At 36.9% G+C, this 18,618-nt stretch overlaps 1 protein-coding gene across 4 annotated transcripts in view; it reads right to left on the bottom strand.

The window, feature by feature from the left end:
• LOC121871263 (protein fantom-like) overlaps window positions 1–18,618 on the bottom strand; it is a 61,686-nt gene that overhangs the window by 29,395 nt on the left and 13,673 nt on the right. For all 4 annotated transcript variants that reach the window (XM_042373477.1, XM_042373480.1, XM_042373481.1 and 1 more), the window contains exons 6-11: window positions 17,839–17,946; window positions 16,887–17,115; window positions 11,071–11,186; window positions 8,549–8,680; window positions 2,968–3,126; window positions 1,443–1,529 (exon numbers count right to left, since the gene is read on the bottom strand). In XM_042373477.1, the coding sequence (XP_042229411.1) occupies window positions 1,443–1,529; window positions 2,968–3,126; window positions 8,549–8,680; window positions 11,071–11,186; window positions 16,887–17,115; window positions 17,839–17,946 (831 nt within the window). The remainder of the gene's footprint in view (window positions 1–1,442; window positions 1,530–2,967; window positions 3,127–8,548; window positions 8,681–11,070; window positions 11,187–16,886; window positions 17,116–17,838; window positions 17,947–18,618) is intronic.

Genomic DNA, 18,618 nt, shown 5'->3' with positions numbered 1-18,618 from the left:
AGGCAGTGTAGGTGTCATCAGTATTGGGTGGACAAGGGCTGAGTCAAGATGTACGGTACATTTTCCACTTGTGTGATGCTCCCCACACAGAAGGAAATTGGCGTTATAATTTTTTAATTGGGAGACAAGGATGACCCTCCCTTTCATAGTGATAGTGATTTTAGTGATAATGGTGACTTTCCTCAAGATTTGACCAATGAATCTGTGGATATTTAAAATACGATATTTTAATATTACAGTACATTTAAAGCACAACTTCGGTGCTTCATAACTTACCAATAACAGAAGCTACTTATCATCCCCCCCACCTCCTCCTCCTTGGAACCAGGATTTTATTTTCTCTACAATGGTAAAACTGATCAATTTTCACAGTTTTTTTAAAACACTGATACAGTACAGTATTAACCTGATCAGCAGTCACGATTGTAAGTTGTGATAACTATCTGCAAAGGGTTAAACAATATACCCTAGGTCAGTGGTTCCCAAACTATGATCTACGGACCGGTGCCGATCCATGGCTTAAAATTTACTAGTCCATTGGTTATTTTTACTGTCACTTATTTTTTTTTTTTTTTTGTAAAATATAATAACCTTAAACATTGTGATTATTGATAATAATAATATTATACAATACATACTCAGTTAATTGGTAAAATCTATTTATATTTAATCTTTGGCCAATTGTAGCTCACGAGCACTCTGAACCTACCAACCTACTCACGCACCCGGCACGCATCCCTGTGTTGGGAACATGATGCATTCCTAAAAAATTCGTTTGGATACCCGGAATGGAGAGATTTTTCCTGGAATTTCTCGGAGTGCAAAAAAAAAAAATTACGGCAATTAGAAAACTCCAGGATTAAAGATTCCAATTAACAGAGAGATTACTGCATGTACAAAGATTACTCTTAAGAATAAAGTAGATACAGCATGTCCTTAAAATTCGCGGGGGGTTAGGTTCTCAAAATGGACGCGAATAGCCAAATCCGCGAATCACATTTGCTGACGGAGAGTTACATTTTACTCATGTGCAAAGAAATGTATATTCCCTTTATGTGTTTGCCCTTAGGACAATAACTTCTTTTACCTGTATTGTACGTGTGTGTGTGTGTGTGTGTGTGTGTGTGTGTAGACACACAAAACACATCCAAATAAATAATAATAGGAAAATCTTCTCACAAATAATTATCAGAAACAAGACAACTAAATGTATTTTTATGTTAGAGTCTACCCTCAAGTCAACTCCGTGCTTTGTTATAACTTTAATAACAAAGCACAGAGTTGACTCAATGGTAGACTTTCACATTTTTAATACATTTAAACCAATCACTTTCCCTTCCCCATCCCACATATTGGCATTAAATGGAGGAGATAAAGTTTAATAGTCATCATCTGGAAATCACTTATTAAATCACACATAAGTCCTAAAATATTTTACTAACCTTGAGAGAAATATTATGAGAAGCATCTTCCTTCTGTTTCTTAAGTGAACTAGTAAGGTCCTCTTCTGTCAAGTCCAGTAGCCCAGCCTAAAAATAATCATATTATTGACTTATCTTAAACAAACTCTTCACTAGTCTAAGGAGTTACAGGATTTTCTATGACAGACTATATTTTTAAGCAATCAATCTCTTTCCATTCAATATACAGAATAGAAGAATTAAAACACAGATCAGGAAAGGGAAAAAGTTAGATTCAGTACAGTATATTGTGTGGAGACAGAATTGTACCAAAGGATGCAGAGATAGGGATGTACAGCAAAACTATTAAGGTGAGTGGTACAGCAGAATCATGCATGCCTCTCATTACTATGTCATGAGTTCAATCCTGGGTGGGGTTTTCTCTAGGCTATCTGGTTTCTTCCAGTACTAACACTGGTTGCATGGGGATTGGCCCTCACTGAACCTTTAGGGAAACTAGAGTTATCCAACATAAATGTAAAATCATTATGTAAACATGGACTTTGAATACAAAAGGAAGGAGCAGATTAGAAGTGACAAAAATTATATGTAAACAAGGGTAAACAGGATGAATGAGAGAAATAAGGCGATAAAAGAAGAGTTTAGCAGAAAAGTGTTTACAAGGTATGGGTATACAGTAAAATACAGTACTGTACTGCCAAAAAAAGGGAAGAGGAAGCAAGACTTGTATTGCTCAGTGGGGGATGGTATGTGGGAAAAGGAGAAGGAAGGACTAGGTAAAAGATGCAGTAAAAGTGAGGAGGAGGGATGTCTAAGAAGCAACAGTATGGATGACTTGGTGAAGATGACTTAGTGAAGAGTAAAGTGTTCAGTGATTTTTGGAAAAGGGTTTACTGCTGATGGCCTTGTTATGCATGAGGAAGACCCAAGCAAAACATTCCTATACAGTATAGCAGTAAGAATAAATAAGTGAATAGCAACAAACAGAGGGAAAATGTGTGTGTATGTTAGTTTTGTGTACTACAGTATTAGTTTTTTATTCTGGGCACCCAGTAATAAGTGAGAAAAGACTTGAAAGAATAAACAAGTTTTGCAAGTTAATAAAACTTTGTAAAACAATTCTTGTATTGTTTACAGTGCCAACACTCCTATTAACAAATACAGGGCAGGCAGACACTTATTAGAAATAAAATTTCTATACAATTTAGAGCAGAGCCATGCCACAGTAACTCAATCTATATGCTTACATGAGCCTTCTTTACCTGTTTGCCTTTACTCAAAGGTGAATGTTACAATCCACTCTACTGTGACCTTTCAAGACATACAGTATCCCAATATACAAAAGAAAGAATCTAGTTTGCTTTTCATTATATAAAATTATAAATTAAATCAGTCACTACACTACATGACATTCCTTTTAAGTTCTAACATTTATCATTTATGTAAATTAGTGTATCATCTTACCTACATACAGTACTTTAGCATCTTTCTAATTATCTGTTCACACAATATTCCTACTTATACTGTACTGTATTTTATACAGCACCTTTGAAAAAATATTCAACTTCCGAGAGGTTTCCTCCAAATCTTCTTGAAGTTTGATGTTTCTCTCCCTTAGTGTTTTCACTTCAACCTCAACTTTAGCAAGGGCCTCCTTATCACTGTTCATGTGTTCCAAGAAAGTTCCTCTTTCAATCAGGTCACTCTGCAGACATATAAAAAGGAAAAATATAAAACATAGTCTGGAATATGACAAGAGAACTCTTCAAATATGACCAAAAGATTTATATTGTATAAATCAAGAATCAAATCCTGAAAACCCAGTTCATGGTCAAGTGCTGGAGATAAGTAATTGATTTACACTAGCCACCTCTTGTGATAGAACCTAACTTGGTATACTGAGATAGAAGTCATATGTTGTTTATTACATCCTACTCATAGTCATAGCTGGATTCCAAAGATAATACAGTACAGTAATCCCTCGGTTAACGAACGCCTCGGTTAACAAAATTTCGGTTAACGAATTACCTTCCATAAGATTCTTCAATTCGGTTAACGAAAAAAAATTTCGTTAACGAAATTCTTACAAAATCATGTCAACATGTTTTCGCTTGCTCACCAGCTGGAATATTAGTCTGCCAATACAGTAATCGGTTCTAGGGATTAAATTCATTCCCATTTGAATAAACATCAAGAAGGTTGTACTATTCAATAATTATCCAAGTTTTATATTAAAATTTTTAGGCATTTTAACACTTATTTAACATACCATAATTGCAGTACAGGAAACTAGTTTTTGGTGTGCCAATCAGCCACTTGACTCACCCACCAAGGCGTCAGTTTGTATCTCTGGTCAGTGGAGGTAACATCTTGCTTATGGCTCTCTTGAACATAAACTATTTTTTACGTTTTTACAGTACAATTATTGGTCATTCTGAAATTTATTTAACATATTGACAATATATAGGGCAGTGCAGTGTTGATTTAAGGAAAATAATCTTGAATTACACCAAGTGAACTTAAAATTTCATGGGTGAAATGATGGCATGAAGCATTGGGTGATTTCTCTTCCACCCCCACTTCCTTCTCTTCTCCCTTCTCCTCCACCCCCACTTCTAATTCCCATCATCATCACCTTGTGCGCACCATTTTCGCGCCTCTTACACAACATGGCGGATGGCGGGAGGTTTGGATCCAAAAATGGCGCGGCTTGCCAGCCGCTCTCCGCATAATGGCGTTCGCGACCGCGGAATGTAAGAATGTTAGGTTCTGGCAAGGCACCGCGTTAACGGTGAAATGCAGAATGCGGGACCGCTTAATGTGAGGACCAACTGTAATAATAATAATAATAATAATAATAATAATAATAATAATAATAATAATAATAATAATAATAATAATAATAATAATAATAATAATAATAATAATAATTCATAGGTCTAGGTCGTGTTACTCACTTTTTATCTTTTTTTCATTCTTGTATTTCTTTATTATTATTATTATTATTATTATTATTATTATTATTATTATTATTATTTTATTAATACAGTATTATTGTTATCATTATGATTTTATTTTGGTGTATTTTTTAATTAAAATTTGTCTTTACTATGAATAATTACAGGTATTATTATTATAATTATTATTACAGTGAACCCTCACTTTACGCGGTCAATTGAACCCACGGCGGCCCGCGTAAAGTGAGAAACGCGTAAAGTGAACAACATAACATATGGGATTAATTGAAATAAGAGACAAGGCCGACCCCCAAACTCCACTTTTTCAGACACAATACGTACGTTGTAGTAAAAATAACTTCTTAATTTTATGATGGTATGCACACACAATTAATAATTAAGAGAAATATCAATAATATTAGGTTTTTTAACACTTACATTAGTAGAAAAGATGGCTGGGCACACGGGGATGGGGGGGTTGGTTCCGAGGCAGAGGGCAGATTATTGGCCCTCACCTGTATCACTTGTATCAATTGTTTCACTATCCACCACAGAGGCTTGCAGGGCCTCTTTGTCAAACCCCTCAAAGTCCATATAAGTCCATATCCTCACTATCATTATCACTATCACTGACTTGGGCCGGCTGTGGTGGGTGGCGGGTGAAGAACTCGGTAATGTTTTGATGACTGGGCGACCTTGTGCGCACCCTGCTCGCGCCGCTCTCCGCGTAAAAGGGTACACACACCGCGGAAAGTGAGCATTCCGTGTTCGGCAGGGTACCGCGTAAACGTCGAAACGCGTAAAGTGGGACCGCGTAAAGCGAGGGTTGACTGTATTATTATAATTAGTATTACTATTTCATTTTTGCCCCCCAGGCCCCGATGTGGGTCAGTGATCTATGCCTGGGTGGGCTAATCCCTGTAAAAAAAAAAATAAATAAAAAATTGCTCCACAAAAAACTTTCGGTTTTCAGAGCTTTTCGGTTTTCGGAATTTCGGATAAAGGGTTGTCAACCTGTACAAATAAATAATAATGGGAAAATCCTCTCACAAATAATCAGAAACCAAAGTATTATAAATGTTGAGTCTACCCTCAAGTCCACTCCGTGCTTCGTTAATAAAGCACGAAGTTGACTTGAGAGTAGACTCACATTTTTAATACACCTGTTTCTGATTATTTGCGAGAGGATTTTCCCATTATTATTTATTTGCATGTGTTTTGTGTGTGTCTACACACACACACACACACTGTATACACAATACAGGTAAAGGAAATTACTGTCTCTAGAATGAATGGCTCCGTCCCGGCCACGAAAATGCCAGCAACTTTAAAACTACCCTTAGACATTCTTGGGTACACCCAGGGTGTTATCTGCAAATAATTGAGGTCAGCAAATTAAAAATCCGCGAATTTTAAGGGCATGCTGAGCTCCATTTGGGATAAGGTTTCGATGGGATTATTTTCATATTATTCGGGAAGGGTTTGTATCGGGTGTTTGAAATTTGGAAGAAAAGAACAGGATAGGGACAGACTGCTGCAGCTGGTGCAGGCCTCAGTAAACCCTGTCATTTTACCACATCATTCCACCACCCAAGACGAGTGAGCTTTCCCAGATGTGGTGACTAAGAGAACTCCCTATACCTGCAGTACAGATAGTCAGTTCTGAAGAAGCTGCCAACTACTGAGGCATTGGGTGAGGAGCTACTAGGACAGGTGCTGTAGGTGTTAGTTGGAGGAGCTGAGGACTGTGTGTGCAGATGGGAAGCCACTGATGCCCAGTGTGTTGTGGAGGAGTTGCTACTATGAGTGGTTGGGGGAGGTGCGGGTGTGGATGGTGTGCTGCTGACCTTCCTTGGTGACCTCTCCAGTACACATTTACAGTGTTTTAATACACAGTACGAGCTGGGGGTGACCTGGGCTATGGCCTCTCTGTAACGTCACTTCTTCTCGGTCGTGTCTCTTATATGGGGCCCCTAAGACGAACCGCTGGCCTCCACGTGGCAGGGTCTGGTAACTGGGAGTTAATCTCAGGCTAACAGTAGTCGCACATTTTTTTGCAAATAGTAGGTAGTAGGCAGCTACCAAACAGGGAGGTACTACTGCCTGGGAAGATATTGGAAGCATAATGTGTTGTCTAATGGTAGACCCTGCTGCCATATGGCATCACGAATATTGTGACAAGTCCCAGGTTGCTGATCTGACTTTCTGCCTCATTTACACACAATTGCAGAGTCTCAATTACTATTGACAACACAACATATTTATATTGTTTCTCACTTTTGATCTTTCTTTTTTTTTGTACTTATGGTTCTATATTTTTATTATTACTATTACTACTACTACTACTGAATTATTATTATTATTATCATTATTATTTTATTTTTTATTAAAAATTTTATTTACTATGAATTATTATTATTATTGCAATTTCGCCCCCCAGGCCCCGATGTGGGTCAGTGACCTGTGCCCAGGTGGGCTCATCCCCGTAAAAAAAATAAATAAATACCGTACATATTAATTTAAGAAACTGGAGTCTTTGTTCATCCTCCTCAGCCTAATCCATTGTGTGGTACTGTAACAGGAATCTGTCCCACAATAAATATTAAATTGGACTTGGCCTGGATATTCCCAAAGTGGATCTTCCAAAACATTTTTTTTTAACCATGGATGTCACTGCATACCTTTCCAATAATAAAAAATTAGACAAAAAGTGAATATCTGTACTGTATATGGTGTGGGGGGGAGGGGGGGGATAAAACTGCTTTTATACAGTATATATATATATATATATATATATATATATATATATATATATATATATATATATATATATATATATATATATATATATATATATATATATATATATATATATATATATATATATATAGTATACAGGATGGGTATCCCTTATCCAAAATTCCCAAGTCCAAAATGCTCTGAAATCTGAAAATCTATTTCATTAAATTTATGGTAGATAATACACTGAATATGGCATATATCATAATTTTTACGAAGGTAAATATGCATATGTAATGAATAAAGGTAAGACACAGGCTGCTTAGTGCCTCAGAGTCAGGCGTCATGGTGATGCCAAACAGACGGTAATGATTGCTTACCTTTCTGGGTCTTTGGTGTACTGTACATCTTATCATATATTTCATACCCAAAATGATTAAATTAAATTTTATTAAACTACCTGCAGAATATATGTATCCATATGTTGTAAATAAAATATAAATGAATTTTGTACATAGACTTGGGGCCCCATCCCTGCTGGGTGAGCCGACCACAATCCCCCACCCACAAGTCAATCCACAATTTTGAAGATATGCTCTGGATTTTGTTTCAATAATAACCCAGGTGAAGCCATTTACCTCAGTTAGTCTACTGTATAATACACAAGGAGAGTATGTAAGCCTGCAGTACAGCACAGTATATTCCATACACCAATATGCCAAAATAAACATGCTGGGGTACATTTATTAATTAAGGCTTTGAACAAAATCAATTTGGCATCTTAACCTGTTAAATCTGAATACACCATACATGATAATGTACTGTACATCCATGGTAACTGTGATAAATATTGTGTGGGAAACTTCAGACCAAGGAATGTAATCAATATAACAAAGAAATATTTTGAGCACTTAACCTCACAATACATCACAAGAAGGTGGACTAAATGGATGAATACAGCACAATACATGTTACTGGCCTGGATATTAGCAAGTAAATGAGGGGGGGTTAGAGTATGAACTCAACTTTATGACTGAAAGAAGGGTTTGAAAAGCATGAGCTAATGAACTTTAGCAGATGTAGTTAACTCTGAGAACTTTAATTTCTCAGTAGAGCACGAGTTTACCAATAGTCCTAATGGGTTTTAATCAATCTTGAATCAACTGTGTGAGAAAGACGACCTGTAGCAAAACTTAATTAGTTCATTTGGCTGGCTTAGAGTGTAACTGCCATTAAATTAAAGGCCATCTTTGGAGGATACAGTCAGGGTGTTTAGTGGTTTTTATACCTCACTGTTCACTTGCTCATGACCAATAATCATAAAATAATAAAGAATTATTTCACAATAAAATTTATAAACTGAGTAACTGGAAGAACTTTCACAACAAAACTAAAATATCTTGAGTGACCATGAAAAATGTGAAGACTTACCTGTAAAGCTGATTCTAGTTGTGCAATTTGAGACTTCAATGACTCATTTTCAGATGCAAGTCCTCTTTTTTCAAAAGTTAAATTAAGAGAAGTCAGACGTTCATTTTCCTTTTGGAGATGACTATTTTCATTCTGAAAGAAGGTACAGTAGTACTACAGTATTTACATACTATTCACTTGCCTAATCAGCTACAGTTTATATGTTTCCTTCCATACAGAGGCTAAGTCTTATTAGAACAGAGTCTAACCAATAAACATCAAACTTGCCAAGATATATTATCCACAGTTAGGATTTCCAGACAATACAGGTACTGCCATTTTAAACAGTTTATAGCTGATACTGTAATGCATAAGAATGGCTGCAACAACCTGGCTCCCCATGCTATGCTTATACTCTTTGAAAATTAAGTGTCAACCCCTTTAGTAAGCATGTTAGGATCTGTTAGCTAGAGTTGGGACAGTTCTAGTGTTATCATGTTATCATTTGGAGTGAGATGAATACCAGTTCTTCTATATGTTGTTTTATATGGTTAATTGACATATTTCACAGACTCTACCAATTCTGGGTTAAGCTAGAAATGGCTAGCCTTAACATTCAAGTTCAAAGACACTTACTTACAAACACCATACCTCAGTCCATATATTTTCAGGTCTGTTGATTTGCATGACCCAGGACTTGCTGCAGAAAGGTGATTTAACCCCTGGTGGATATATCCCTCAACAGTTGCGGTAAGGAGGGTCACACTCTTTTGGACATATTCTACATTTGTTGAAATATATTTCTTGCAGGCCCAATTTTAAATTTACCATGTTCTGTATTTCCTAAGCATCTTTGTGGAGGCTTCAGGCAACTGCCCCGAGGCAGCAGATCTTGGCCAAATCAAGATGTACAGCATCCACTCATGTGTGGTGGTACAATGGTGCTCCATGCAGGAGGAAGTTGGCTTTAATAATTATGCGCCAATCTGGAACTTTGATTTATCTGGACCACTCCCAACTGAACTAGTCTTTTATTCTTTTTCTTTTTTTACAGGGAATAGCCCACCCAGGCACAGGTTATCGACCCACAACGGGGCGAAAAAATATGAGTAAAAAGAAATTTAAAAAATAGAAAAGAAAAATATTATATTAATCTACACCACGAAGATGCCAGAAAACCGGCTTTTTGAAGTGAGACAGATTGTGTGAGGATGGAAACACAGAGGAAGGCAGAACATTCCACAGTTTGGCTGTGTGAGGAAAGAAGGAGGTACTATAACGGGTTATTCTAGTGTGACCGACGTCCACAGAGAAACTGTGGGCACCGTCGGGGAAGACGAGTGTTATGAGCCCACGGCCTTGCCAGCGGTACACAGGATGACAAATCCACTGAACATTACACGTTAAAGTACCTGTAAAAAAGAGAGTGAAGTAACATTGCGGCAAAGAGAAAGGGAAGAGAGATTATCAACTAGAGGAGGAGAGTTAATAAGACGAAATGCCTTTGATTCCATCCTATCTAACAGTTGGACAGAAGAAGAGCCACCCCAGATATGAGAGCAGTATTCTAAGTTAGGACGAATGAATCCCTTATAAACTTGAAGCAACTGCTCAGGAGTGAAGTAGCTATGGCATCTGTACAGCATTCCCAGCTTTCAGGAGGTAGCTTTAGGAATGTTGAGGATGTGTGGCTTCCATGACATATTAAAGGAAATAGTGAGGCATAGCATATCTATTTTAGAATTTGGCAGAATGATTGCGTCCTGAAATGTAATTGGTGGGACATCATCTAATTTGGAAAGTGTAATTGGTAAATACTGTGTTTTATTACTATTGAATTTAACCAAGTTTCTACCGCCCCATTCGGAGCTGCTGCACAGATCAGCATTGATAGATGAAGTGATATCAGCTCTAGAAACAGATTTAGTTTGAGAATTAGGGGGAAGGGAAAAATGTGAAGAAGAGTGAAGAGTAGAATCATCTGCATAAGAATGGATGGAATTAGTCGGAGTGTGAAGTAAATCATTGATAAAAAGAAGGAAGAGAGTAGGTGAAAGAACAGAACCCTGTGGGACACCACTATTGGAAGAGATAGAGCAACAGATCGATCCCTTGACAACAACTGCCATGGATCGGTTCTCAAGGAAGCTAGAAATTAGAAAACAAAGAGGGGGAGAGAAACCATAAGAGGAAAGTTTAAAAAGCAAAGTGCCATACCCTGTCAAATGCTTTGGAGATGTCGAGGGCCACAACATAAGTTTCCCCATAATCCCTAAGAGAGGATGACCAAAGATAGGTGCAGTAGGAGAGCAGATCACCAGTAGATCTCACTTGGTGAAAGCCATACTGGTGATCCGACAAAAGAGAAAAGGCATTCAAGGTGTCGGAGAAAATGAGTGTAAAATAATTTAAAAAATCTTAAGAGAGGGATGAAGTTACGGCAAGGGGTGATAGTTAGAGGGATTGGTATGGTCACCCTTCTTTGGGATGGGCTGAACCGAGGCATGCTTCCAAGAAGAAGTCTACTGTTCTACAGTACTTACCTGTAAAACGTTTTTCTTCTCTGTAACCTGCTGTAACTGTCCCACTGTATTTTGATGTTCTTGTTGCAATTCTCTTAACTGATTTTCAATTAACAGAAGTTTCCCAGTGATTCTTTCTGTTATAACAAAATGCAAAATGTAAATGTTCGAGTCAGTTGTACAACATTTAGGTCCATATTATAACAATCACACCAAGTATGACTGATGGCATTAAGTTTATAAACTGATTTATTCAATACTATATACTGTACAGTAGAACCTCTATACACCAGACTTTCCTTCTATTCACCAGAAATATTTTAAAGTCCGGAAAATCCAACATCAGTCCAGACGGTTTCCGTGTTCATATGTGCGATTGATTGTCTGTGCCAAGGTGTCTCACTCTGAGTCCTGCCTTCACACCTATCATATCAGTGTGCCGCATCTCGCTACCTACAATCATTTACATGATCTTTTTATGTACAGTAGAGTACATATTGTCTTTAATGGGGGTACTTGAGGGTTTTAGGAAATGGGTAAAATTATGTAGAGTACAGTACATATTTTAACCATTAAAGCACTGGTTATGTTCCTCTATGTCCACCATAGCAATCCTGAATGATGTTCCTCTGTACCCTTAATTTTCATGTCATAGTTTGAATGTCCAAGCGGGATAAAGTACTTTGTATAAGATATATATTTACTTGACAACTCAACTCCCACGTAATCTTTGTCTCAAGTCTAGTGGTCCAGTTACCCAACAGCTATCATGATCGATGCACATCCTTCAAAGTCTCATGACCCGCCTCACACCTCCACTCCCTCGACACTAGTGCTATTCATCAAGAGTCGCTTGATTTGAGTGGCACTGATATAGTATTGGGTGACAAAGACAGTGATTGGAGGAAACAGACCCAGATGATGTCAAGTATGCTGAGGCAGCCAGCGGTGAGAACAGTGATACAGACAATTGCGCTCACTCCCCCCCTCCTCACCCTTCATTAAGATCATAGTCATGGACATAAGGGACCACGTGCAGACAAACCACAACAGTACACTTGGAGTGACTGCACTACTTTTATGCTTGAAATACCAGTTTTAAACAATTTTCCCCCCTCCCCCCAAAAAATATGTCCACATAGGGGTCCCCCTGATGTGGGGCATAAGGGTTAATAAATGTGTACTGTAACATTAAAACTACTGTACTACTAGTACTACTACTACTACTACTACTACTACTACTACTAAAATATTGTATACTGTACTCCTAAACAGTGATCTAATCAGATATGATGTAGACCTAAGAAGAGTTACTAAGTATGAGAGCCAAGACACTATGTATGTAAACAAGCTGGGGGTGGCGGGAAGGGAGAGTACGTTGCCGCATTCGCCATGATTATTTATTGAATCAATATTAACTTCCCCTATGATCAGCCTCTTATGGTGTGTGATTCTTCATGATTAATATAAAATCATCACTCAGGATGTGTTCCTGGAGAGGGAGCTATCAGCAAATTAGCTTACAACAGGGTCATTATAACATAAAGTACTGTACTGTACTTAATACAGAGATACCTTCCTAACAACATTAGTTATTGCCTTTGAGTGATACATAATGGCTACTTGTACATTTCGACAACTGATTACAGTAATGAATAAACCAGGGAATATGCAAATGCATAAAACACTACAATATTATTAGTGCTGATAAATACACTACAAAATTATTTATTAGGTGATGATAATACAGTACAGTACTATTTACTAAGTGCTGAAGACAGATGTTGTGGTAAGCATGAGAGATGAGAGCGCTGGTAAAGGAGCTAGGACGATCAGCTGTTTGAGCTTTATAAACAAATGACCAGGAATTTAATATGACACAATGACTCATTTCGGACTGAATGTGAGTTTATTCTGAGGAGTGTTAATTATTTTGTGATAATATATTATCAACCCAGCACCAAATGAACCTAAAAATATGGAAATTATGGTGAAATTCATAAAGAATTGTTAAGGGATACTATGGGAGGGGGGGGCTCCCACCTGCACTATGAGATCACTCTTATTCCCACACACAATATACCCCGAAACTTTTATTTTTATTTTTATAGTACCGTACTGTACAGTATACAGTTTTCTCTTGATTCATAAGGCAAATTCTGTGATTATTTATAGATAACACTTTACAATACCGTATATCTCGGCCTACAAGGCGACGGGGTGTATAAGACGGCCCCCAAAATTTCCATTTAAAAAGTAGCTTTTGAGCCCTATTCGCTGTATAAGACCGGTACCCCAAATGTGACACTTACCATTGGGAGCTTACTGACCCAGTAGTCCTTTACCAACCATCCCATTGACCAGTGCTGTTTACACATCCTTGGTTTTTTAAAATAAAGCCAATTCACTTCAAGTAATGGCATCAAATTTTACTGGTTGGTGTAGTGTAAACACTAGTGACTCACTTAAAAGTTTGTTATTTAACTTGAACTAATGTCGGTGTCGAATACAATTGTTTCATTTACTTAAAATGGATTTACCGATTTATTTGTTTATTTATATCATACTGTAATATATTAAACACACTGGAAGTATTTTCTTTAATTTATAAGCTTGCTTCAGCGAGCTACAGTATTCTAATTCAATAGTGTTTCATTAGGATTTGAGTGAAAAAGATTACTGTACATACTTACTACATACATTTATTACACAAATATATATATACATATATATATATATATATATATATATATATATATATATATATATATATATATATATATATATATATATATATATATATATATATATATATATATATATATATTCACAATATTTTATAATTGCAGTCATGTACTGAATATTCTATGTAAAAAATATAAATTTTAAATGAATTATTTCTAGTGTGGTCGACTTCCTACACAAAGACAGGCTATAAATAGCCGTCTTATCTCCCCTCTGTTCTGAGAGAGAAGGTCTTGGTAAATAACTTTTGTTTGTTTATTTTCATTGTTTGTCTAATTTATCATGTTGTATCAAAGTAATATTACTAAAAGTTTTAGGCAGCTACCAAACAGGGAGATACTACCGCCTGGGAAGATATTGGAAGCATAATGTACAGTATTGTCTAATGGTAGATCCTACTTCCATATGGCATCACGAAAATTGTGACCAAGTCTTAGGTTGCTGATTTATCTTACTGCCTCATTTACACACAATTGCTGAGTTTCAATTGTTTCTCTTCCTTTGACAACACAACATACATACAATATAATGTTTCACCTTTGATCTTTTTTCCATTTATTTATGGTTGGTTATTTAAAATAATGCCAATTCACTTCAAGTATTGGCATCAAATTTTACCCGCTGGTATACACTAGTGACTCACTTAAGCGTCAGTTATTTAACTGGAACTAATGTTGGTGTGAGTAAAATATTTCCATTTACTTGAAATAGATTTGCCGATTTATTTGTTTATTTATTTAGCTATAATATATTGTAATACATTAAACACACTGCAAGTATTTTCTTTAATTATATACTTGTTTCGCGAAAAAGGAAGGCTACCATTATACCTGGTAGGTGAAGTTGACCAGACATTTATGATCATTAAGGACCAAACTCCGAATCCATGACGTGACTTCTGTTAATCATTCTCATCCTAAATTTACCACTGTCGGTAGTTTCAAGAATTAACGCAGTCATTTACTGAATATTCTTTGTAAAAAAATTAATTTTAAATTAATTATTTATAGGAGATAAGTATTATGATCAGTAAATATACAGATATGCATTACTGACCACCTCCGAACACAAGGACGGCTAAAAATAGCCACAGGCGGTCACTGTCAAGGTCGCTTTCCCTTTCTCGTCACTGGCAAATGGGGGGGGGGGTGATGATAGCAGCTGTGTTTATTACCGGGGTATATTGTTCTTTTACGGTATGTTAGACTGGTTTATAATACATTTTTATTATTTTAATATACCGGTAATCTTCATTTTAATCCAGCTTCCCAAATGTAAGTTTCAGTATAAAATAATTAGTGGTAGGACCTTGTGAGTGGTTTACCATGTTTCCATCACCACTCTTGACACGCTAAACCGCAATATTTAAGAGGTAAGAATTTTATCTCTGGTGCTTAAGACGACCCCCTAACTTTGGGCTGATTTTTTTTTTGTTCAAATTCCGTCTTGTAGGCCGAGATATACGGTATGTAACAATGATATCAGTGAAAACAGTTGTCGACAACCAGACTTAGTCTGAGTTTCACCCCAGAGAATTCTATCACTCATATTTTTTGTAATTGTTGACCTTAGTTGTTGAAGCGCAGTAATATCTTTCGCATTTTCCAGACTGGAGCCTGACCCAATTAGTCTGATGTATCAAGGTACAAATACTGTACTACAGTATTGAAATACAATTACTCGTATACAGTGGTATCTCCGTTAGCTGGAACAATTGATGCAGAGCACTCCCAGGAATCAGAGATTTCTGGGTAACGAGATGACTCTCTTAAAGCCGGAAAAAACCTCATCCCCGAATTTTCTGAATTTTTCGGGTAACGGAAAAATTTTCTCGGAAGTTCCAGAAATTGCCCATTACATCACCTCTCAAACCCGGAAAATATCCCTCATCCCCGGAATTTTCCAACATTTTCCAGGTAAGAGAAATTTTTTCTCGGAATTTCCAGAGAATGCGCCTGATTTTCATCTCTCAAACCTGGAAAAAACTCACCCATCCCCAGAATTTTCCGGGTACCAGGAAAATTTTCTCAGAATTTTCAGGAAAATGTGCCCCTTGGAAAATCGTTCGCAAAGCCAGAATTTTCTGGAAAATTCCGGCTTTGGGAATGATTTTCCGAGAAAATTTCAATTCCGGCTATTGGAGAGTTCCTGGTCTGAGGGATTCCGGCTAATGGAGATATTACTGTATAGCTATTTATTTGTTTGAAAGATTATTGGAAGAAAATCTAAGAAACTGTATCTTTAGAAGAGTCCTCAGAGAAACTAAAAATTAAATCATACTTCAAAATCAGGGATATGTAATGATGAATGACCACATGGTGAAAAATGAATGATTAATCCTGAAATCCTATTTTCTGGATGAGCTCAGAACTACTGTATTGTCGCTGGCTGAAACCTTCACCTAAGTGACCAGGAATAATGTAAAGGCAAGATGTACAGTTGTTTTTGTGTGGTGTCATTGCTGATCTGGTTTCCTTCCTCTCCTGTCCATAAGGGAAAAACCTTTGTTTTTAAACAACCATTTCTGGGGGTTATAGCTGCAACAAAGAAGTCTATACTAGAAGTCTATACAAGGGGGTACAAAGGAGTCTATACTGCTTTAGTCCCAGCCATGAATAAATGGTCTTCAGGGTTATAAACCAATGGCTTTGCAAGCACATATACTCAAGGGTGGCTGACCTTAAATGTTTATGGTTAGAGAAGATGGTAAACTATAGTGGTGGGCTGTCACTAACAGTTATTAAGGTCTAGAACTCTATATGTATATCAGTAAGGAAAGTTAAAATATAGCAAGACCAAACTGTATTACAATGGAGGAAAATTTTGTATGAATAAAGATTTAAGTTTCACTAATAAATCAACTTGGTACAGTGGAGATTCATAAAGACATAAAGTAGTTTAAAGTCTTGATGAAATTTTTTCACACTGAATTGACCTAAGAATACTTTTTTTTTTGAGTGGGGGGGGGGGGTTGAACTTATAGCACCTGCTCCTACCATTTAATTGAAAATGGGGTAAAGCTGATAAGCAGATATACAGTATATAGAGTACAGTGTTAAGATTTAATTGACTATTTCTTCATCTACATTTACCAAGTTCATTTTGTAGAGCCTCCTTTCTTGTCCTTTCTGCTTCAACTTTCTCCTCTGTAATTACCAGCTGCTCGTGAAGTGCAGTGTTGCGAGCAGAAAGAGTGCGAGTTTTACGTTCAGCACATACAACTGCTACAGAGTCATTTTCTTCACGCACTCCGCGATCCTGCAATTCGTCCTTCATCATAGCTATTTCTTGTTGCAGATCATACTCTGCATCTTCATATGCCTGTAAGACAGAGAAAATCTGTATTATTTAAATAAATAACACATTAAAGAGATAATACATTTACAAAATTAAAGCTAGACTCAGTAGTTCTTTGATAAAAGTGAGCATTATAGAGATGACACCCTCTTGTTCCAGGGACTGCTACAAGATCTGTTAATTCAGTGCATAAAATATCACATCAAGCAGGAAACTTGTCAATTTCTCTGCAGTGTTGTGTGGTCTTGTACCGTCCGCCAGCATTATCAATTACATATGATGGCTACAGGGATAGATGCATAGAAAAAACAGCCTTTGCAGGAATTTGAAATCCATAGAATTTAACCATTACCAGTGGCGTAGCGAGACCATACCGCTTGGGGCTAGACTTCCGAGTGCGCCCCACTCAAACCTACCCCCCACCCTCGCCACACCAGTGCCCACCACCCTTTGTCTGTGATGTGTCAGTTCCAGATTGACGCAAAAATGCAGAGTTTTGGCAGTTTAAGCATGAGAATGATTCGGTGGTAATCCTTTGAAGTGCTGTAACATTTTTATACATTCTGAGATTTTATTTGAGTATGGGACAATGTGTTAAGTGCTTGGGACATGACATGTAAGAGGGTCACAGTGACTACACATACAGTATTGTCATATGCTTCATTGTAATAGTGTTATTTTGAGATAGTGTGTGGTTGTATTCAGTGCCTCCCTATAAAGTAACCCTACCACATAACATTACTGTACCTGTTGTTTCTCAATAAGTTCTTCCTGAAGATCATCTCTCTCAGCTTCTAAAGAAAGAATTCTCCCTCTTGCTTCTTCTAGGATTTCACGGATTTTTTCTGGTAACACCTAAATAAATAAATTTTAATTAATTTGGGAAAAACATTGATTAAATTTGTACTTTAATAAAATAATAGTTTTACCCTCAAATTTTGGTCTCTTAGTTTTGGCATTGAATAGTTCTGATTACCTATTATCTGATAACTTCACTTAGTAATACAATAATTCTCCATTCTACTCTTCCAGTGAAGCTTTGGCATCTCACCTCTCTAATTTCTGAAGAAGAAAAAATATGTACAGTATGCCCCTTTACCATTTCATCACAAATCTCTTGAGATCACAGAAGTGTCTGCCATACTCAAAAAAATTCTCTCAACAATACTACTGTATGTTATCTTAAGTCTTCTTCATTTTAGCTCAAACAAGTTATCATTCTTTTTACAAAATACCTGTAGACACATTCCTAAAAAGTTTTACACTTCTTGAAATCATATTTAGAGAAAACTATTTACTTTTACTTTTACTTTTATCCTCTTCACCACTGATCGGCTCATTAGCCGTTTAGGTGATCGGTCACGTCTCTGTTACGCACTGTTGGCAAATACGTACTGGGCATGCACCGGCTCCTGAATGTACCTGAACCTGCTCCAGTGTTGGTCAAGTCTGGTCTTGAAAGAGCTTACACTCGGTGCCATCACAACACTTTCTGGCAGATTGTTCTAAGAGTTCACAACTGTCACT

Source organism: Homarus americanus, unplaced genomic scaffold (assembly GCF_018991925.1).
Source record: "Homarus americanus isolate GMGI-L3 unplaced genomic scaffold, GMGI_Hamer_2.0 scaffold46973, whole genome shotgun sequence".
Classification (NCBI taxonomy): Eukaryota; Metazoa; Arthropoda; class Malacostraca; order Decapoda; family Nephropidae; genus Homarus; species Homarus americanus.
Note: the sequence above shows the minus strand (reverse complement) of the source record. Positions and strands in the feature narration are given on the sequence as shown.